General features: G+C 43.3%; 1 protein-coding gene across 3 annotated transcripts; it reads left to right on the plus strand.

Moving 5' to 3' along the window:
- The first annotated feature begins 4,422 nt into the window (after nt 1-4,422).
- Nucleotides 4,423-22,172, plus strand: LOC146205135 (PSME3-interacting protein). Of its 3 annotated transcripts, none has more exons than XM_084589827.1 (5): nt 4,423-4,821; nt 5,294-5,392; nt 5,490-5,611; nt 7,933-8,122; nt 20,515-22,172. In XM_084589827.1, the coding sequence occupies exons 1-5, from the start codon at nt 4,686-4,688 to the stop codon at nt 20,754-20,756; spliced, it is 789 nt and encodes a 262-aa protein (XP_084445953.1). In that variant the 5' UTR covers nt 4,423-4,685; the 3' UTR covers nt 20,757-22,172. The 3 variants fall into 3 exon arrangements, 2 of the variants coding, with proteins under 2 accessions (XP_084445953.1, XP_084445952.1); XR_014704131.1 differs by lacking the exon at nt 5,490-5,611 and having other exon boundaries at nt 4,427-4,821; nt 8,054-8,122; nt 20,515-21,429; nt 21,480-22,172; XM_084589826.1 differs by lacking the exon at nt 5,490-5,611 and having other exon boundaries at nt 4,427-4,821; nt 8,054-8,122.
- Nucleotides 22,173-22,572: the final 400 nt, after the last annotated feature.

The following is a 22,572-nucleotide window of genomic DNA, read 5'->3' on the forward strand; positions in this document are numbered from 1 at the left end:
CATCGCACCAAGTGGTGACAGACAAGCGATCTGTATCTGAAGAATGGTGGCACCTTAGATAGAGAAATGTTCGTGTCAGGCCGCACAACAAAAAACACTGAAATTGTGTGATTCAGCAACTTCAGCTACAGATTTTTTTTTATTGCACTAGCAGCAAAGAAGCCAGAAGAGTCTGTCAGAAGAAGCTCTGATTTCAGCTTTTAGCGATTCAGGTACTACAACCACCTGTAATGCCAACTAGTGGCCAAAGGTGCACATAGTTTCCGTACCCACTTGCTTTTGAGTATGTACACATGATCGCTGCATGTTCTCAGTTTTATCTCTGTTTAGGAGGGTTTCCACAATCGTTAGCAACGATCTGCTGACACTGGCACACAAGCGTGTAGTTTTCACGTAGATAGGAACCTAGTGTATACTTGAGTGAAGGCTCTCCAGCTTATGATACAAACTATTTGTAAAAATAAAAATAAATATGATTGTACAGGGATTTTGGAGAAACCAACAGGTTGCTTGTTTTGACGGATGTTTGGAAGAAATGACTAAGTAAAATGCTTAAGTTCATAGGCCTCTTGTTTGTCCAACACGGGCATTGTGAAACTTCACTGGCTGAAGCTGCACTGGAATGAGGACATCTACAGTGGTTTGCCTCCACCAGGAACAATGCTGTGAATCTGCTTCATAGCAGTGCTGGTGCTTCTCAAAGTGGCAGTCCTGTACAATGTAGACCAGCTGCCACAAGTAATGCACCGGTACATCAATCAAGTGCGAAGCCCTCACAGCCACATTAGGCAGTATTTGCATGTAGCTTCCCGAGAAGAGTTCAATAAACAGATATTTAACCTTCGTGGCACACCAGCTCAAATTTTGTCACCCTCTGCAAAATGTGCCAACCATAAACCACAAAAAGTTGACAGATGCACGAAATGAGTTGTGCTATGAGCAAAAGAAGACCGGGCTTAAAAATAATGTTTCTAGCAATTTGGCAAAGTTACGAGAATGGCAAGCCTTCACAATGAACCACGTAACACATTGGTTCCTGGCATTTGGCTTCACTACATTTTATTGGTGTAGTCGGGAGAATAGGAATTTCCAACTCGCAACAACCACCCCATCTGGATACATCAAGGCAACTGCTGCAGACATACAACAGATCCGAAGGCATGTCGCCTAGCACACATTACAATAGATGCTGTCAGGAGAGTGTAAGAAGTGGCCGATTCCATGCCAAGTTACTTAAGACAATGCCATGTTTCGGACACCATCACATACAGAGAACTTTTGCTCAGATAACTACAGCTGTGTTACCCCCGCAAGGGTCAAGTGTTGTTGTATATGACAAACTCTTTCATCCATGCCAGGCCTGTTCACATATCAATCTGTTGCTTTAATTCTAAAGGCTGAAAACTAGAGAGGCAAAAAATTGCAGTCACACATTTGTGCTTCTCCACCTCCCGCCACTGCAAATCATGCGTCCAAAATCACTCTGAATGCTTTCCAAATAATAACATATCAGCAAATGCAAGGGTGACAATACTCCACAACAAGATTAAATACATTGCAAGCAAGATATTTTAAACTTAACTAGGAGCACGCTCTAAGCCAGTAGGAGTGAGAGTGTCCATTTGGTCACACCAGTTACAGCTCACTGCACTACTGAGGTAGCGGCGGAATCCAACTGGTGGAGGAAACTCGTACGTCAGCCCAGAGTATTCCTTGCCTCTGTAAATGTAAATAAATGAGAGTAATACAGCAATTACATTTAGTTTGCATAAATTCAGCAAACTCACTCACAGTAGAATTTGATTTGAGTAAAGCAAGTGAGAGTGCCTGCCGCAGGAGGAAAAAGGCAGTAACGAGACTGGCAGTCAATGCTAGCACAAATACAAATATTTAGCACACTTGCAAAACACTGAAATAGCAAACAAAGAGACTAAGTTACATCACGTGTGCAGTAAGTGCGGAATATGCTGCGGCTTGCATGGAATTGTAATCAAGAGTGCTTATAGCAGCAACTGCCAAGCTCTTTGACAGGATTACGAGGTACAGTCTTTGTCAAAAGTGTAGAGCCTAGGGGGTCTGCTTCTGGGCCAGTTCCTGCGGCTTGTAATGAATTTACGGTATTCCAACTTTGTTGATGGCAAGATTTTTTGTCCTACCCCCTTCAGTGGGAAAGGCCTCAACTAATTCTACATCAGTGCCACTATTCGGCTCAGAAGCGGACCCCCCGGGCTCTACACTTTTGACAAAGGCTGTACATGCAACAGTGCCTCACTCCCCTCAACAAAACGTACAACCTCAGGTTAATTATTGCTTTGTTTTCAAATAAGCTGTCAATGGCCTTGACAGCAGCTTGAAGCCAAGCACTGCCCACTATTTATGGAGGCATTGTTTCTGCTATCATTCCCAGTTTTCTGAAAGTGATGACGCTGTTGGAGCAAGGAAAAGATATATATTAGGGAACTCTGCGGTATCGACATGCATCTGAAGTGTTAAATCTATATAAATAAGCTCAGCGAGTTGTACCAATGCAGTTATTTTCGTAGTAAAAGGGGAGATACTCCCATGGGCAAGAACCTATGATAGCCGAAAAGTCGCCCTCATTGCTGCATGCACCGATGTGAGTACTCGACAGTGGAACGTGTGAGCATACAAGCACAATAAATTCGTGCGGGTATACGCCCGTATCTTGTAACCATTTCGTGCTGAGCAGTAGGCTCGTTTCACTCCGGGGCTCATTTCGCAGGCCAGTTTACATTTATACTATCTCTCAGCTAGCCAGCAACTCCCCTTCTTTAGCACTTCGTCGACACTGTAAAGAAGCTGACCTCTTGCACTGCAGCACCACGTATGGGCCGCATAGATAAATACCTTACGACAGTTTTTTGACAGAAGCACGACCGTTTCTATGGGCCCAGCCTATCTGCTGAAGCTGCGAGGAAGGCAATAAAACCTCCTGATCATAAACCAGCGCGTTCACGCTGGCGCACCACACCAAAATGCCTACTATTGCCCAAACAAACTAGGCCACAAACGAAGAATTAAAAAAAAAAAAAAAAAAAAAAAGCAAATTACAAACTACTTCCGTGACTCTCGACTCACAAATAGTTTCACATCATCTGTAAGTCGCCGCGTACGTCCCAATACCCCAGTGCACCCCGAAGACAACAGCAACCGGCGACCGATCGGTGCACAGCAGCAGGTATGCAACGGTTGTTTCAAGCGCGAAGAAACGGGATCGACGCATTTATGCAGTCTCCACATGCCTTCGCCCGGAGACTGTCGCGTGATTACGCCGCGTCAGTAATTGTGACTACCGCATAGCTGCACTGCCGTGTAAAAACTCGTTAAAAAAGCTGCAAGACGGTAGCAGAACGCCGACAAATGCTTTACCTAGAGCTCGCGGGCATGTACGAAACACCATCATTCGCGTACGACTCACCGTAGTCGGAGGCTGCAGACAGGCCAGGGACAGGAACGAAGGCTACGCTGTTGAATTTAGGGCAACAATCCACAAACTGAATCAGATTTTCACCGAATTTGCATCTATCGGAATGATGCCCCGCAAACTACAACAAGCCGACGCATGAAAAGCGACCTAGGGCTCGCAAGGCGCGAGCACCCGTTGCCCGAAAAGCGCGCCAGCTTTTGCTCGGGTGCGGTGGCTCGAAACGGGGTAATTGGCATCTGGGTTTGAGGCTTATTTCCAGAAAAAAGCAAATACTAAAAGTTGTTTGACGTCACATCCGTCGAGAGAATCAACGCATCCTCCTTTCCACTTTGGTTCTGGGCGCGCATGCGCAGTTCACGGAGCCGGCTCTCTGCAAGTTCAGGTATCATGGACTCGGAGCCGGCGACACATGGCGACCATCTGTCGGCCTATCGCTAGAAACGGCGACGAGAAGCGGCAGACATTTTACAAACAAAACATAAAACAAGTCTTACGTCACGTCCGGCAAGTTATTCCTCCTCACTTCTTTCAACTGGCGCATGCGCAGAAGCGACGGAGCATTCCAATAAAGATGGTCTGGTCTATCTTTGCGCCCATTGCCACGAAAAAGTGTTTCCGAGAAGAATTACGACCACGTGCTTACGTACGACCACGGTGAAGTTCTTACACCGTGCGTACGACTGTACGACCACGGTGCTCATGACCTAGCAGTATCATCAACGTGTGTTTACGCCGTCTACGCCACCTCTACCACCTTAATAAACCTTGTTATAACTTTGCCAAAACATTTACAAACAAAAACCTACAATTAATGTTAAATCACGTCCAATTAATTTTTTTTTTTCGTTGGTCCCTTCGGCGCAAGAGCAAGGGAACACTCCGTAACAAAGTAGCGTCAGTGGTGACTGGTAGCGTTAGTCCATGGTATTAATAGCCGCACAGCCATAGACTTGCCATAGATAGCCAAAGGGCCAAAGCCAGCAAACAGAGAAAGGATTTGGCTATAATTTGGCTCATCTTGGAGTGGCGGCACGTCGCTGCGTCGCGGTTGAATAGGCAGCGGCTGCGTCGTCCTCCTGCTCTTCAACGTCGACTAAGCTTTGTCCTTGTATACACGCATTTGTTTACTGCTAGAAACAGGTAAATAGCAACTTAAGCTTTAGATTATAACCCAGGTGAATCAAATGCTCCAATAGCCATTGGTTGACTGCATGCTGACAAAAAGAGCACGTTCACAATGAGTTTTGGAAGCAGCACGTCGCAGGACACAATTCCCAAGTTCAAGTCATTCGTGTCCGAAAGCGAACTTGAAGATAGGCGCAAAAAAAGGCAAGAAGAGTGGGAGAAAGTCCGGAAAGAAGATGATCCAGTTGGTATGTGACCACTGCTTCAAGGCGCCTTACGTTGCCCGGCTTTCGCTTGCTCATTTTCGTGGCGCTGGAAAAGGAACAAATATATATATATATATTATGCTCTATGTGTGCTGTCGCGATTTACTCGGAGAAATTTCGCCGGTCGCCAGGTTGATATTCAAGGGCAGTCTGAATGTGTTTCGCGAGCAAAACTTTGCACTTGCCCTCATTTGATTTCTCTTGTTAAAATTTACTTCTAGCCCCAAGTGGACATAGCGGCGCTCTTTCTTGTGCTCAACTGCGCATATTTAGAACTTACGAGCGTAAATACATGGTTATTTTGGTTCCTATTATGTTCACATTAACAGGCGCTGAACGCTAACGTTGCTGATGTACAAGTGCTGAGTAAGCAATGCCCTGCGGTTCCCTTAACAAAAATTTGCGTGAGCAGCGTGAACGTGTGTGCAAATCACAGTTTACATCTTTTTAACAGAGGCGCCGGAAGAAGAATATGATCCCCGATCTTTGTTTGAAAGGCTGGAAGAGCAACGACTAAAGAAGCAGGCAGACTATGAAGAGGCACACAAGCTCAGTAGGTGTTGCTTAAGTGTATAGAATAGGTTTTAGTTTTTTTTTATTATGCTTGCTGCCACTTGTATTCATGCGTTGGATTTCCTGGATTACTCCAGAGAACATGATTCGTGGCTTGGACGACGATGAGGTCACTTTTCTTGAGTATGTTGACATGCGGAAGCAAGAGATCGAATTACAACGAATGAAAGAAGACATGCAAGAGATTGAGGAATATAGGATATCCTTTGTATTACCTAGTCATTGATTCTATGCTTCAGATCTTCCCATAAATAACAGCAGTGCGCATTGGTGCTTATGCAGTTTTACAAAGTTTTATTACTGGACTGATTCTATGCCCCCTGGTAAGCGGAGGTTCGATTATATATAGTGACGTCTCTAGATTAAGGTAATGCTGATGTGGCCTTGGTTTAAATTGAAAAAATGCCACAATTATGTTTCTATTGGATAGTATCTCATCCACTCCTACACGTCTACGTGTAGATGTGAAACTTGTTTAAATGCAGTGTGCAGTAAAACCACACATTTGCAGCATAGCTGACTGCAGTGCTACTCTGTGCGCCAAGAATCTTCACAAATAATAGGGATAACAAATCACTGGTAGATAGTGTTATGGATGAAAAAAAATGTATATAAATACTGCAACTGGTCAAAAGCAATTTAGAAAGCACATACGCTGTGCTGCATATTGCAAGTTTCATACAACTCGTTTTCATACTGTTTAACCATGAATTTGTATTTTAAATTGATCAAGAAAGTTAGATGGTGGTGGCAATAGATGGTGGCGTCATACAACTGGTATCTACTTTGAGTGTTTGGATATACTGTGTTTTGTGACTATGCCACAGCATCATAACAGTTATTTGTGTTCATAAAAACTTAAGGCAGCCTACTTTTTTCCCATGCAGTAAATTACAGCTACTTTTATTCTATTGTCTTGCTTGATTCGCTTTTAAAATGCTTTGAAAACAGAAAATCACACAACCAAGGACGCCGCTTTACTTGTAGCAGCACTACCATCAGCAGCGCTGCTACAGGCAAAATATGGTTATTGGTATCTGGGGTAGATGTCACCAGGTTTATTTAGTCTCTTATTAATTTCATTTTATTTAAAGGTAGCTTAGTACACTGAAGTATAGCTTCAACAAAATCTATATATCTTAGTTAAGGATATTCTGCACACGACCTATGGGACGTGGCAGTCGGGTTCATAGAGCTGCATAGAGCTACATGCTAACATTGTCATATCCACGATGTTTGCAGATGCTATATACCATTGAGAAAAACGAGACTACCATATGTAAAAAATTATGTTTAAAATGTTCTGCCATGTTTCTCAGCTCCACACATGAGTATTCGTTAATTTGGAGTGGAGCTTTCGAATGTAGCAAGAAAAAAAAATTGTTAAAAAGGTCAGTAACTGTCCCTTTTAAAGGCTTGTTTTTCTTTTTGCTGCATGGGTTGAAAAAAAAAATTATGTAAGTAGTTTTCAAATAAAGACTGCCAGAAATGCTTCAGTAACACTGCAGCACCATAGGGTTCTCTGTGTGCTAAGATTTACCAGATTTTTTAGCTCTTAAAAACTTGCCTAATCCCACATCATGGTGAAAGCACAGTAAGCCTTCATTTTGTAAGATAATTCTCATAATTAAGGTTTTGTACCACTTTTATACCAGGGAGTAAAAACAAGGTTGATCTCGTTTCAGACAGCTTCGCGCACAATTCTATTCACATTTGCTTCTTATATCGTTGAATGATTTGTTGGTTTTGCCTTGTCGATGCGTGATTTTGTTATATATATATATATATATATATATATATATATATATATATATATATATATATATATATTTAACAGAGCTCTAATTCACAAATTATCATAGGCAAGCATACATTTACTATACTGATGCTTACATGTATCATAATTCTGTCCTCTTCCCATCTCCCTCATCCAGTGCAGTGTGTCAGGCCAAAGAAGCATTGCTTAGGCCAACCTCACTGCATTTGTTTGTAGATCTCTCTCTGTCCCTCTCTAAAACCTTTGTTTCTGCTCTAGTCTAGCTGAACCTAGAAAATTGTATGAGGCATATTACCAGTGTTGTTCTTAGTTAAGAAGGAATGATTAAAATCAGCCGTGCATATTGCATCAGGCATTGCACCTGGTTCCCTTTTAGATGCAACTATGTTCACTTTAAAAAAGACTCTTTGAATAATTATATGATAGGTTGAAAATTTCATGGCACTTGCAGTATAAAAAAAGTGTGTGGTTAACATGAACAATTTGATTAATGCTCATTAATATTTTCTTAGTGTCCTACATATAGGACACTGCTTTCTTTGTGTAGTAACTCTAAATGTTCATTCTGTAAAAGCTTGTGCCTGCAATTGTAAATGCAGGCGTTGAATTGTGTGTGTTCAGAAGCAGTTTTAGCTGTGTATGCTGACCAGTTTTGTCATACTTATGTGCTATCAAATTCTTAGTTGTTTTGATGTGCATGGTGTGTAATGAAGCACCTGCAAAGATGCCTTGACTCAACGCACAAAGCAGTTGCTACATTGTCTGAAGAGGCCTTGGAAGCTAAGAGGCTAGAGCTAAAGAAAAGTACTGGAGGTGTACCTACTTCTGGGCAAGGAAAGAAAAGCCAGCTGTCTTTGCTGTCAGGTGCTGTGAAGCGGAAGTGTGCAGACACTACAAACGATGCTGAAAAGAAGCAGCGTGCCAACAGTTCAGGTATGTACCGTATGTATTTACAAAGCATATTACAAGAAAACAGCATTCTAAATGCGCAGCTATGTATGTAACCGGTTTTTATTTGCATTCTTCTTCAGCAGGTACATTATTTGTTATATTTGGAGCAGTTATGTTGTTGTTATTAGCAATTATTGGACCAATTTATATAAACCACATGATTTTGTATGAAAAAAGAAACAAAGGTTCTAGTTAAGTGTTGCTGCTTTCTGTAGCCATATAAAAGTTTTCTCATTTTATTTTCATTGGGCAGTACTGCTCTCTACATTTTGCACCAATATCATGATTATGCTTGCCTCCAGCTATTATGAAACGAGTGAGCAGGCACTCTGTGAATGAAGTAGCCTTTGTGCTGATCTTCTTGGATCTAGTATGAGCATTCTCATTTTGTTCTTGTGAAATATCTCAGGCATTTGAAAAAGGTGAAGAATGATTCAAGAAAATACTGCAGTGATGCAGTAGTTTACATATCTTTTCTGATTTAATTGGCCACAGCTGAAGCTTCAGCAGCATGACCCACACATGTATGCAGGTATGCAGCTTGAGTGGTGTTGAAGTACTTTCATTGGAATTTTGATAACAATGTAACCAGGGTGTGCACAGTCAAAGCACACTTTATCATACAGGTGTTGTGGTAGAGCCAGCAGAGTCTTTTTGTTGTTGTTGGCAGGATGGCATTATTCACAGAAATTGTGTATCTTCTGTAGAACAGAACTTCTCATATGCTGAGTGAATATAAGGCCTCTTCACTCAGCATGTGACTATGGAATTTGTTACATCCCTGAGCTGTTACTAAAGGAGTATATACACCAAATATTTGCTTGCTTGTTTTCTTCTTTAATTCTATGGTATTTGCCTACAATTGCTAATAAATTTATGTTTGAATTTCTTTCTAATACTGGTTCAATTTCATCAACTGAACAATGGCTGTGGCATGCAGTTGCTTTTAGGTTGCATAAGGCATGAGAGAAATGGCACTATAACTGCTGACACAGTATTTGCTGTCATTCTAATCTTTGAAGCAGCATGGCTTATGTCTTATAGTGAATTAAAGCTATGTAAGTAAATACCATGTAGTTATGCATTTGTTCTAGTGTCTAATGCATCTTTTGAAAGGAGTAAACAAATAAATTTAGGTGTCTATAGTCTTCTAAACCACTTTACAGCACTGTGCTAAGATTACTATAAGGAAAAGGAGTCAAAGTGCGTCTGTGAATATGAAGCCCAGAACAAACCGTGGTTGGTTTGTTTCAAAGAAAGAATCCTGTACCTTTTTTTCTTCACTTTATTTACATGCCTTAAGGATCAATAACAATGGGATGCTGTGCTCCACTCCATGCTGCTTGTGGCATGGTCACACACACTGGAACGGGAAATAAGTGTTAAAACGAGCTATAAACCACTGTGGTGAATATTGATATTTAGAAATGGTGATATAGACCAACATTACTAGAACAAACTCAGTTTCACAGCTCCCCGTATCACCCAGCAGAGGAGTGTGTCCCAAGTGGCTGTTGCAAGAACTTATGGCGCTGTAGTCAACTCTTGCTCCTTGCTGGGCGCATCGTCTGCTGCATGCGGTGCGAAAGCATGGAGTGGGCAGTGCACACGTAGCTGATGCGTGCTGCCGTTGCACTCTACACGACTGCAGTAAAATTATAACTACATTATGACAGCTCTGGCTTCGAAGCCATGCATTACCTTGGAGAATGCCTTTGTGTGATGCAAAATTCACTTATTAATGCCGTGAAACAAGCATGACAGTGCCATCGACTTGCTCACCAGGACTGTTTCCAGCTTTGCTCATTGGCTTGTGTTCTTGTGTTTTGTAGTGCATTCTCCAGAGCATAGTTTCTGTCATGCAAACAGATTAGTCAGTTTCAATGCATAGAAGCACTCTACCCTTAGAAGGTAACGCAGTGGATGTCATTGTTACTGCTGTGCTGTGCAGATTACCTTCATTACATGCAGGAAGCTGCCAGCCTTAGTAGCCTGTTCATGCAGTGCATGAAATCTGGCTACTCGCGTCAAACGATATAGTGAACACAGAATACGAATAAACGGTTTCCAACATCATCTAATCGGAAACTTTTCTTAGCGTCCTACTTTTGAGGTCCAGCATAGAATATAGCTCCATATTGTTACTCTCGCATATAGCAATGTTAAAAAAGTTTTATTACTATGTTGTCTAAAACAATGTCAGATGTGTAGCGTTGTTTAATGAGTTTACTGAAAGTGGAATCGGTGAGAATGAGCATGCGCACTGCGAAAGGAAATGACTGAACAAGCGCATGAGTCTATTAAAAATTTATTGTGAGTAAGCACAGGAAGTTGTGATTATAGTCTTAACCGCCCTCTTGAGAGATGCCCCCTCCTTCATTTACACACACACACACAAAGAAAAGAAAGAAGAAACGACGTAACTTTACTGCTTGTAGGGGGAATTAATTTAATTTCAAACTAGCACTGGACTGCAGTTTTAAAACACAGTATTCAAGGTATCTACACCACCGGAAAGGGTGTTAGAAGTTGACTGCATGAACGAAGGTTTTTAATAACGCAACAAGGAAAATTGAGCGGAAATGCAATATTGTTAAAAACACTAATGTCTTATGCAAACAAAACACATCAAACAACCAGAACTTGGTTTTGTCAACATAGACAAACATTGCAAGATTACAAGCAATGCAAAGGAGAACACTACACTTCCTTTGGGAAATATTTGAGTGGGCAACATAATCCTTTATTATGTTTGGTGGAAAATGAGCATTAGCATGTCTAACTTTCCCTGGCATCTTTTGTTGCATGTGATTTTGTATTACTTCAACAGCAAAAGCCATATTTGCAGGGAATGCGTTTCAATACATGAATTAAGAGCTCATTTGCTTGGTTGGTAGCATATCTTGTGTTCATTCAGAAACTTATACACTTTTGTGCTTGCCCGCCTCACAAACATGCAGTTAAGAGCCATTCAAGGTAGGCGCATGACATGCCAGCCTTTGCAAGTCTGGAAGGCCTTGTAGATGCTTATCTAGATAATCTTAATTTCGAGCTTTTTAGGTGCTTATCTCTTAACTGCAATATCTCTTTTTATTCTTTTTCTTGTCAGCTCGCAGCATGCATTTTTTATGCTGCATGTTCAGTTATTTTGAATATGTTTTAATTTTTGTGATCATCTTGCTTGTCGAATTTCTCTGCAGTTCTTATGTCTCCTCTCTTCACATTAGCTCTGAGTTGCAAGCCCCGTGCACAATTTCGTTTCATTGACCTGCTTCAGAGGAGCTTATACGTAACCAATGCTCAGTTCACATGATATTGAGAACTTTTTGCGCAACTGGTAATCATTTCCGTGACAACCACTCACCAATGACAAAAGTCTTCTCAACAAGCAAATTTCCTCGCCCTCATTGCTCGTCTGTTTTCTCATCGCGAAAGTACTCAAATTTCCTTGCAATTACTGGTATGTTGTGACGAACTCAAAATGATCCAGATTAAAATTCATTTGTGCAGTTCAGCTGTCCGGTTTGCGCTACATACACTGATAGACTCTTGGAATCTTGCAAGTTCTCTTCCGGCACTGCTGTCAAAGCACATGGGGCAGCGCGATTATTTGGAGGCTTTCTCTTCGGTCTAGTGCCTTTAACATCTGAAATATGTGCTAGCAAGGAAATAAAGAGCCTCGCTGCACGAACTGCATAACGAGAGTACTTCAGTATAGTTCCTCTTCTAAATGCAGATCAGAAATGGTGCATTCCGAAGTAAGTTATGGATCTTTTCTGTGCAGAGCTTCTGCCCACCTTTTAATCCTGAGGGGGTCTATCAGTGACCCGAAGAAATGACAAACCTCTAAGTAATCGTTTCGATAGGCGCTGTTGCCCCTCGGTGCAAAGCATGCAAGCCAGAATGAAGAGGCCTGATGTTACAATATATATATATATATGAGAACTCTTAACCGTCTTAAAGGCCCACTGTTCACCCTCCGGTCGAAAATATTTTCTTCCCCGGTGACTGTGAGACTTCGCCCCTAGAACGCAAGGCCGCAAAATGTTTTTGAAAAGAGTAACTAATAACGCAGTTACAGCCACCGCAATCACCTGATTCTGTCATGCCTCTCTCCTTCCGTTCCCTCGCAAAGGTTTTTCACTCTCCTGCCCGAGGTCGTCTAGCCTCTGCAATACAAATTCCCCTTCCTCCTCCGCGTTTGGCGGGAGGTGGGGCGTGGCTCTCCGCGAGCGCGAAAAAAAAAAAAACGGTCGAGGGAGCGCGCGCCGCTGGATTCAGTCTGTCCGTGGCGAGGGAAAAGCGCCCAGCGAGCGGTAGACACCCAACCTTCTCCCGTCAGTCAGCGAGACGGACCAATGGACGTCGTTCGCGGTACGTACGTCATTGCTGTGGCTCGTCGGGCCAGCACAGGAAACGGGGAGGCTGGCTTCCCGGAGGAGAGCATGAGCGAGCTTTGAATTGTATTTTCGATGCTTTGAGGCGCGCGTGTCACTGTAGCATTTTGCACAGACTATCTCCGGTACCTGATCGAAACACTGGGCTCCTTTGCTTAAAAGGGCCTTCCCTGGACAGTGGCCCTATAAGAGAGGACGCGATAGTGCCTTTAGCGCCATCCCTACATACTGCCAATTTTTGGCATCGAGAGGATGGCATATAGTTCAGAACAGCGTTAAATGTCTATTTTTTATTTAATTTTACGGGAAAGATGCCGCATCTTCTTGGTGTACGCCCTACGTTTACAGTGAACGCATAAAGTTGGAGGCACACATGTTGGCGGTTTGAATCCCTGTCGCAAACTCGACTCAAACTGGACAAGAAGGTGGATTCTAAATAAGAAGCTAATTTGCATGGCATCATACTGAGGGCTACGCAATGAACGGCTACACCATAATCTAATACGAAGTGACATGCCTATTTTTCGTATACGCTTTTCTCAATTCTGGGTTACAGCGATGACGCCTTTGCACCTGAACGAGGTGCGTACAATATCGCGTAATAAAAAAAATGAAGCCGAGGAGGTAGACGGCGCGCTACAACCCAGGCCCTACGTTTCTAAAATGTTGGGGCTGGTGAGCAAGTCGACAGCTCTGTCACACTTATTTCATGGCATGAAATAAGTGTGATGCCATGAATTACCTTGTGATGCCATGCATTACCTTGGAGAACGCGTTCTCCAAGGTAATGCATTGTGTCAAAGCCAAAGCTGTCGTAATGTAGTTATTATTTTACTGTAGCCTTGTAGAGTGCAACGACAGCGCACAACAGCTACGTGTGTGCCGGCTGCTCCATGTTTCCGCATTGCGTGTAGCAGACGACGCGCCCGGCAAGGAGCAAGAGTTGACTGCAGCGCCGTTTGTTCTCGCAATGGCCACCGAGGGCACCTCTCCGGGCGGAGCTGTGAAACTGAGTTTGTTCGAGTAACGTTGGTATAAACCTTTTCCGTAAATGTTAATTTGGCTTCAGCTCAATACTTGATGCTCCACTATTGGTGGAACAGCAATTTTGAGAACTTTATTTTATAGCCATGATTCGTTTGAATTATGCAGCAGAATATGTTGACATAGTTCTCCTAACAGCACTACATGGATCTATGGAGCAATAACATGCAATATTAGCTTTTTATCCTTGTTTTTTATTTGTGGCCAGTGGTGCTGTATTTGGAGCATTACACATTCACAAAGCAAACTAATAAATTATGAAAGAAGTCTATTATTGGTGATAAATGACTTGATGGCAGCAAGCAATTGTTTAATAGCATCTATGTGTCGAATGAGAAGTAGGACTGTAACTGTAGAATTATTGTTGCTAAAGCCGAAATAGGTCATGAAGTTCTGTAAAAGCAGTTGCAATGTACAAAAAAAACATTATGTATTGTTTATTTGCCTGTATTACTGCTTAGCTCTTGATGCCGGTTAGGTGGGTGGAAGGTCTGGAAAGTGCTAGATAGAGTAAAAACTGCAAATCTTGCACAGTAAGGTGTGTCCCAGGCTATTTGCATTTGCATATCATCGACGTTTTGCTTTTTCAATTGTCACATCGCTTTTCATGTATTACGCTGAAAGAATTGCATGTTGTAGTAGCATTTGGTGTTACATTAATCATATTGTACTTCCTCTGAGTATAGTTATTCTAGAAGCTTGGTTTAGTTAAGAATCTTCTTGTGAGAATGAATGCATCATCAAGGTATAGTGTGCACCTTAATGTCTTTTAAGTGTGAAAGCCCAGCTTGCTACCAACATATCAGCTGAAACTGACTAGCTGCTGCCTTGCTGGCCCAATTTATTGCAGATGCTCTCTCAAGGAAAATTAGTTTGTAGGGATATCACGTCACTGCGTTGTCGTTGTACCAGCATGGGCATTTTTAGTACTTGTGCATAAATTCCTGAATGTCTCTGACTGCTTTATTTATGTATATAGGAGCAGGGCTGTGTTATGCCTCATTTTGCAGATGTTTTTATGTTTTGGCTCTGGCTTTCCATCATAAATTATTTCTGTACTTTACTATTGTTTCAGTCAACTACACAAAATTGGGCAAAATTAGAGACATTGTTGGCTGCGGGATGTCAGAACGCCGAATAGTCCTGTATCCTTTTGGAGTTCGATTCAGGCACTGTTAGACATCTACAGGTAATCTGCGGCTCACTTATGGCTAGCCCTGATATATTTTCTCACAAAGCTGTTTTTCTTTATATATGTACATGTGATGCAAGCGTGGTCTCTTCAGGCAGCACTTAGCAAGATGCCACTACTGGTGCACCCCGTGTAACATTTGTCAACTTAAGTAAAACCACTTGCTGGGCTGGTTGGTGCATTTGAACGAAAAGGAAAGGTCCACAGCGCTAACAAAGACGAATGCACAGATAACACGGACAGGACAGGAGCTGAACTCCAGCTGGTCACACTTCTCCAAAACGACAAAAAATTAGAATTTTATGCGCATGCGCAAAAAAAAATTGACGAAGTAAACGTGAGCGCTCACAAACACCTGCACACAGCCGGCAAGGCCATGAATATCACGGTAGGCCATTCTTATCTAATGAAATTAAGAAGACGACTTTCGCCACTGAAAAGAGATACCGAGGTGTCACTGATGTAGTCTGATCACAGCCTTTCAATCCGCCTTTTGCGGGAGGATGTGCCGCCATCATGCGGGAGTGGGCGAGAAACACATTGGACGGCAGTGTAGCAGACGACGCGAAAGCGCACCATACGAAATGGCCACGCCAACGCAGGTAGAAAGTGAAAGCTCCCCCCTTCTTTGGCCTCGGGGCGGAATGTAGTGACAGTGATTGCAGTATATCATGCTCACGCAGTATGGGGGAATGTTACAGCGTTTTCACAATCCACTCATAATGCACGCATATACTACCTTCGTTTTGTAAGAGCGTGTAGTGTGGGCCGTGTTCGACGTGACAGAATGAGACGCTCTCAGCGTGCAGGTTCTCAGCAGACAGGAGAGCGCGGAGGCAGAGAGAGAGGGAGAGGGATCTCAAAGGGCAAAGCAGCCAGGGGTTTGTTGATGCTGCAGAGCTAGGTGGAATCATCTCCTTTGACTTGCGAGCGGCGCATATGCGCGGGGTGTCTTGAGTTACCGAGCACAATGCGGTCACCGCGGCGCCGGCATGGTGCAATGGGCGTCGCTTCCTCCTCGCGTCATCTACAAGCGTGCAGCTATAGGATTTCATCTACAAAGCTCGGCAGAGAGGCACTTATACACACCCCTGAAAAGGGCCTTGTCCCGGCCGGAATGCACACCAACAGGAAACGCACTGCATTTTTCTGGCAACGGATGATTCAGCGCTGTAGCCGGTTTCTGCCTTCAGGATCGAGTCGGAACGGATGTGGTCGCAGTGGTGGAAAGGTTCTCGGTGCAGAGAGAATGGTCATTCTGTTGTGAAAGGATCCACAACCTTTCTGCCTCCACTGCGATTTCTGCAGAATCAACGACTTGGTGACACATGCGCATCTCGGTCAGGAACCAACGCTGTTCTACGTCCAGAGCGATCCACTCAGCAAGTGAACGAGCATGAACCCTTCAGGAGACTCATTTGTGCCGAGTGGTTTCCTTGCCGCTGCAAACGGTTGGACGAAGACGACGATTATCAAGCTCCCTAACGAAGTGCATCTGATTGCTTACACCAAAGGAACAAAATCCGAATGCTTTGGCGAGCACGAAGGCGAGCCTGTAAGGTAAAAAAAAAAAAAAAAATACTGTGCGTCGTGCAAGAGTGTCTATGCTCCGAGCGGCAAAAAACACAGATACTACAGGTATGTATATGCATCTAAAGGAAATATGCATGATGAAAAGTACCTACTGGAGTTTACACCCAGCCTGTAACGCACCAGTGATAGCCGCAATGAGGATTTCTTTGGTACGTGTTTACTTTAGTTGCGCCGGGGCCTGATGGCGATGCATTTTGTAGTTTTTTTTATTTATGTGCGAAAGGGCTAGGTAGCTTAGATATCACAGGCGGCCGCGTGCGCTAGGCCATAATATTTAGCATGTTTTATCGTGACTGCCACCTGACTAACAAGAAAAGAAGATACGGTGTTTTAATGCACTGCCATTCGCGAGCTTCATGACCAGCTCAACCACTCGGCTCGCGAACGGTGGTGCATCACAACAAACGGCCAATTTTTTTTCTTTCTAGTCAGGCGGCAGTCGTGATAAAACATGCTAAATATTACGGTCTAGCGCACACAGCCACCTGTGATATCTGCGCTACCCGGCCCCTTCGCACATAAAGCAAACACGCGCCGAACAAATGCTCATTGCGGCTATCACTGGTGGGTTACAGGCTTTGTGCAAACTCCAGTAGATACTTTTCACCCTGCACATTTCCTTTAGATGCATACATACCTGTAACGAAGTATTTTTTCGCACAGTCGAGAGTACGCAGTCGGTTGCTGAGGTCGCCATTCACATCTTAACGCTTGGTGCCCTAATTCAAGCTTCACGTCGTTGTTGGTCGCGGCTCGCCGAAGGAAACCTGAAAAACCGCTTCTTGCATCCCAGCACGTCTAGAGAGTGGCAACCGTACTCGGCAGATGTGGTTGGCATCGCTTTGCCAAGCCTGTGACAGTCACCGAGCCGCCCGGTGCCGCCAGCCCCCGTGCACTGGCGGCACCGAGAAACGCCGTCGACGCCGTCCAATGTGCTTACATCAGTGGCCGCTACGACTTCGCGCATGCGCAGAAAACTCGCGATCAAAAGTGTCCCTGCTCCTGCTTAAAATCCTGATTTCTGTGAGCTTTGGTTCACACTTTGGCTTCAAATCGCACAATTGGCACATACAATTTGCGGGTAGGTGTAAATTTGGGCTGTTTTTCATAGAATGGTTGTGCTCTTCAGCCCGATCATTCATACATCCGCCAGTTTGGCCTACGTATACCTTGCCACAAGTTAAGGGGATTTGATAAATGACCCCAGTGGCATATTTGACATACGGCTTAACGTGCTTCTTAGAGCAGCCTTTGGTATGTTTTCTTTTTCATCACCCATCACTCTTTAAAACACATGTTAGCCAATTTTGGGAGGGGGGGGGGGGGGGGGGCGGAGAAGGTCATTCTGACGCCGTGTTTGCTGGCGACCTCCTTCAAATTATGCGCCACCTTGTGCAGGGAGGCTGTTTTTGCAGGTCCTGAGTGCGCAACCACATGACACAAAAATGACGTAGGGTCTACGTCACTCTTGCGCGTGCTATAAATATATATATATTTTTTTCGTTTTACTGGAGGGGGCGAGAGGGTGGCTGCAAGCTAGGTGACGTTGTGTAAAGTCCTATGCGCGGGAAATATGAAAGGAGGCGCCTTGTCGGAGCGGGGCTTCGAGCTGGAGGAGGGGAAGCGCCTAGCCTACGTCCCGTGAGCAAAGAAAGCACACAGCAGCACGCGCGCACGCTTTCTGAAAGGATGAAAGGAGAAGCAGGCAGGCTAGCCAACGTAGACAGCGCGGTTTCAAACTAGTGACATCAGTGAGCGCTGGTTCTGTGCGTTCGCAATCTTTTGCTTTCGTTCTTTTTTTTTCCAGTAGTTTGGTGGGGTGGCTGGTACTCGAGGCGACGCAGGGACTCTTAGCACTCGTGAGTCCACATCTTCGCAGCGCGCTGCACTGATCGTGTGTTTGCTTTCCTCATTGTAATGAAAACTTAAAGAGCACTGACCGTATGCGGGGCCACACATATACTGAGTACCTGAGCATGGATTGTCCGCACACACGCGCGCCCACAAACATGCAGTTTTGTAGTGGCAGAATAGAAATAACTGTCAAGACGTATCTTCCAAGGGCGCGTAAATGTTGACGTTTGGAATTAAGTTGTTAAATTATACAGTATGTTGCTTAACTTATGGACAGACAATTTTTCGTCTCTATAATTGTTTCCCATAAGAGGTGCAATCCAAGATGCAAAAACATCCCATTGAGAGCTTTTCGCGCGCACAGAAGCAGTCAAATCTGCCGCTCAGGCCAAATCAGCCCATACCTAACTGCTAGGAAAAAATAAACGATAGGACTGCTCTGTGTTTTGCCGAGGGCAGCTCCAAACCGTCACTGATTTGAAACCGCGCTGTCTATGTTGGCTAGCCTGCCCGCTTCTCCTTTCATTCTTTCAGAAAGCATGCATGCGTGCTGCTGTGTGCTTTGCTCGCAGGACGGCTAAGCGCTCCCCATCCTCCAGCTCAAAGCCCCGCTCCCACAACCAAGCGCCTCCTTGCATTCTTCCCGCTCACTGTACTTAACAGCTTGCAGCCACTCTCTCATTCCCTCCAGAAAGACGAAAAAAAATAATAATGAACGCCCATAAGGTGCGCAGGAGTGACGTAGGCCCTACGTCACTTTTGTGTCACGTGATTGCGCACTCAGGACCTGCAAAAATATCTTCCCCCCTCGTGCAAGTAAAGTGCAGCAACAGGTCTGGTCGCAACCTGCTCTGAAGGGGAGGTCACGAGTTTATTGCCGTTTTTGCGTGTGACCTCATCTAACACATTGCTTATTTGTGCAGCCTGACCTGTTGCTAACATATTTTTCTGAATGTAAAATTATTTTAGAAACACATAGAATAAGAAAAGGGACTAAATTTGTTTGGAGAAGTGTTAGTGCAGATGATTTTGGAAATGCAGTAGAAGTTATTAGTAAAGTTTACATTCAACATGGTTCTTGCATTAAGACCATGAGAAGAAAAGGAAGTGAAAATCTTGGTTTTCTAGTGCTTTATGTTAGCATTCATTAGCATCACATTGCATTAAGGTCCAAATCATGAGAGGGGATGTGTGATAAAATTGGTATGCCAATGTGGGGTGCATTTGGGGAGTAGTCTTAGGTTGTAAAAAGCAGCTTACCAGTATCTCACAAAGGGAAGTTGTTCTCCTTACTCATTTGCGAGGCAGAAACTTGGAGACTATTGAAGAAGGCTCCACTAAGGCTTGCATTGCAAAAGCAAATATGAAGCAGTGAAGTGCAGAAATGAAAATACCATAATTTCTGGCATACAGCCTGTGCATTATTCGTGCTTACAAGTTAAACTTTGCAGACTATATGTAAAGGTAGACTATGCAGCATTCTTTGTAATTTTTTTTTCCTAATATTGCCTATATAGCAGGAATTCACAGTTAGATTCTGTATACTGACCACCGACTGTATCCACGAAGTACAGCCAGTCTAGGGATCAAAACTTTTTTTTTTTAGACAAAAATGTGTCCTGAAAACTAGGCACCGGGTATTTTTTACTGTATACCAGAAATTACAGTACTACAAGTATTATTGAATAATAGAAAGTGGTCAGAGTGAGCCAAAGTATGAACACAAGGTGATAATATCCTTTCTGAAATTGATAAATGGAAATAGACGTGGTCACTTCCATGTAATGTATGTCAAGGCATGTTGATCTGGGAAGCCATGGGTTTAACCCTACTTATGGTGCCATCTGGGAGCCTCCTAGTAAAATGGCTGATGTCTAGCCCTACTTAAACTTCGCTAAAGAGATTGAAAGCACCCGCTGCGGTGGCTGAGTGGTTAAGACGCTTGGCTACTGAACCCTAGTACGCGGGTTCGAACCCAGTCGGTTACAATCCGCAATCGATGGTATTTTTTTCAGTGTGAAAGCACTGCAAGAGGTCATGGTCACTCATAGGTTGGTTGGTGAACTTAAAAGACCCGTTGCAACCCTTAGGACCATGAAATTAATTCCAAGGAAAGGTAAACATAGCAAGACTTTGCTTCCAGTCCAGTGGGCCGATGTTAATAGGAGGTTTGCTGGGATACAGTGACACAGCAGGTTCCACCAGTGGAAGAGACAAAGCTGACCTGCTGATGTTGACAACTTCTTTTTATTGTGCAATGTCTCTGCAGTTTTGCTTTTCTTTTCTTGATCCAGTTGAGCGGCATGGCCCTTGTGATGGTGACGAACGGAGCCAGTCACCTGGTGAAGTGCAGGTGCAAGTTCCAAGGACTGCACTGCATTGCCTGGGTGTCCTTCCTGGATTGGGTGTATACACAGACAGCAGTGACTCGGAGAACTCTTCATTTAGTGATGAAGCTGACTTGGAGCTCGACCTTGTAGGGCGCAGGCGTCCAGCAGCCATGCATCAGGCTGAGCGCTCCCCCAAACCTAACTAGGTCTTCCTTGTTTCATTCCATTTGTGCCACCACATTGCTGAGTGCAAACTGAGCTTCATGGCTTCATGACAGTGTGTGCAGCATGTATTCTAAGCATCAGGTCTTGTGCTTCAACATATTGCAAACGTGAATGATGTCAGTGTTTAAAGGTACTATGCCAGGTGACTGACTCTCGAAAGCAAACTAGCAACTTCTAACCTGCAGTAGTACTTCAAATCACAAAGAAAAAAATCGGCCCTTTGTTGAGTGTTTATTTGACTGGCTGTGCGAAGTTTATGCAACGTTGATTGTGTGTTGCAGAAGCCGTCATAATGCTGGTGATAAGAATCGGCTGTAAATAAACTGTTAGCAGAAATTACTGCGCATGGATGCCATGAATACTGGCATGTGCAGTCGCTATAAAAAACCACATGTTTTCTCTTTAATTTTGGAATAATAAGGCTTTTTCTTAACATTGTTTTGTGTATGTAAGATTACCGCTGGTTAAATGCAAGTCCAAACGATTTTCTGTTCAAATTCACTGTCGGATTTCGTTATTCAACACTTTCTCCATAAGGCTTTTAGTGGGAAGAGGATGCACTAGCACTGGGGTTAGCTGGTTGACTGTTTCAATGGTTTCTATTTCAACATGTTTTTCACACCTCGCACGTTGTTGCCACCCCAAAAGCAGCATGTGCTGTGCTGCTTTTAAAGAAAAGTAATCCTGGGTGCCAAAAGCATCAGCACCACGTTAAACACTGTTACATGTAGTTATGGTGGTGTGGTCGGGTCAGGCTTTTCCTACAGCAAGGCAGTAATATGTGCATGATAGAGTATGGTGATTAAATGATTAACTAAAATTACCTAATCCATTTTTAATTTATACCTTGAAGGTCAGTTTTACACTGAAAAATTAAAATTAAAGGGCTATCAGCATCGAAGGTAGAGTTTTCAAGTTTTCGTAATTGGCAATGAAATTCACAAGTTTGAACGTCAAAAATACGTATTTGAAAATTAGTTGAATGAGCTTTCTCGCAATGCATATTTAAAAGATTGCATAGGTGTGCATGGTATCGTCACCAAAATTATAACTTCTACATTGCCATAACTACAAACATTGTCTGTATTATGCATAAAAAATGGTGGCAATTTAAAAATATGCAATGGAGGAAAGCCAATTCAGCAAGCTTTAAAATGCTTATTTTCGACATTCGATATTATGAGCCACATTGGCAATTACAAAAACAAACAAAAAAAAACAGCTCACCCTTGATGTTGATGACCTTAATTTTGCAATAATATATTGTCGCCCCCTTAAAATAAAAAAATTATGAAGCTAAGGGTTCTCCACAGGAAAATTTTAAGAGGTGGACATTTGAGGACCAGTGGAGAGGGGAGTGGCAGTACAAATGAAATAATGACAGCACAGCAGATGCATTCAGGGGAAAAAATGACAGCACGGGCAGCTGTGCAGCTTTTCTTTTTGGACCCATCTCCAGCGCATGACATGACTCTAAATTGTTTGCTTGCTTTGTCTATGCTCCAGTGCCTCGCTAGCACAAGGTTTATGTTGGCCTTCTCTGAATGCAAGATGTTAAATAGCACCACAACATGATGAAAAATGGAGTGTTTTGAAAGCGTAAATGCGCCAGACAAACAGACGGCGTATCAGTGCTAATATTGCATGAAAAGGAAAATGCTGCTTTTTAGAAACCAGCAACAATATCAAATGGAGTAAAACAAGAAAGCAGTGGCCACATTTGCAAATAGCAAAGTATGGTTAATTTGGCCTTCAGAAAATTGTACAAATTATCCGAAACTTCGAATTATTGTATAG

The sequence above is a fragment of the Amblyomma maculatum genome, chromosome 1 (assembly GCF_055883805.1).
Source record: "Amblyomma maculatum isolate TAMU_Amacu chromosome 1, ASM5588380v1, whole genome shotgun sequence".
Classification (NCBI taxonomy): domain Eukaryota; kingdom Metazoa; phylum Arthropoda; class Arachnida; order Ixodida; family Ixodidae; genus Amblyomma; species Amblyomma maculatum.

Coding starts and splice junctions, on each gene's coding strand:
- LOC146205135 (XM_084589827.1), top strand. CDS start 4,686: ATGAGTTTTGGAAGCAGCACGTCGCAGGACACAATTCCCAAGTTCAAG. Junction 5,393..5,489: donor TGAAGAGGCACACAAGCTCA/GTAGGTGTTGCT, acceptor GGATTACTCCAG/AGAACATGATTCGTGGCTTG. Junction 8,123..20,514: donor GCAGCGTGCCAACAGTTCAG/GTATGTACCGTA, acceptor TTCTTGATCCAG/TTGAGCGGCATGGCCCTTGT.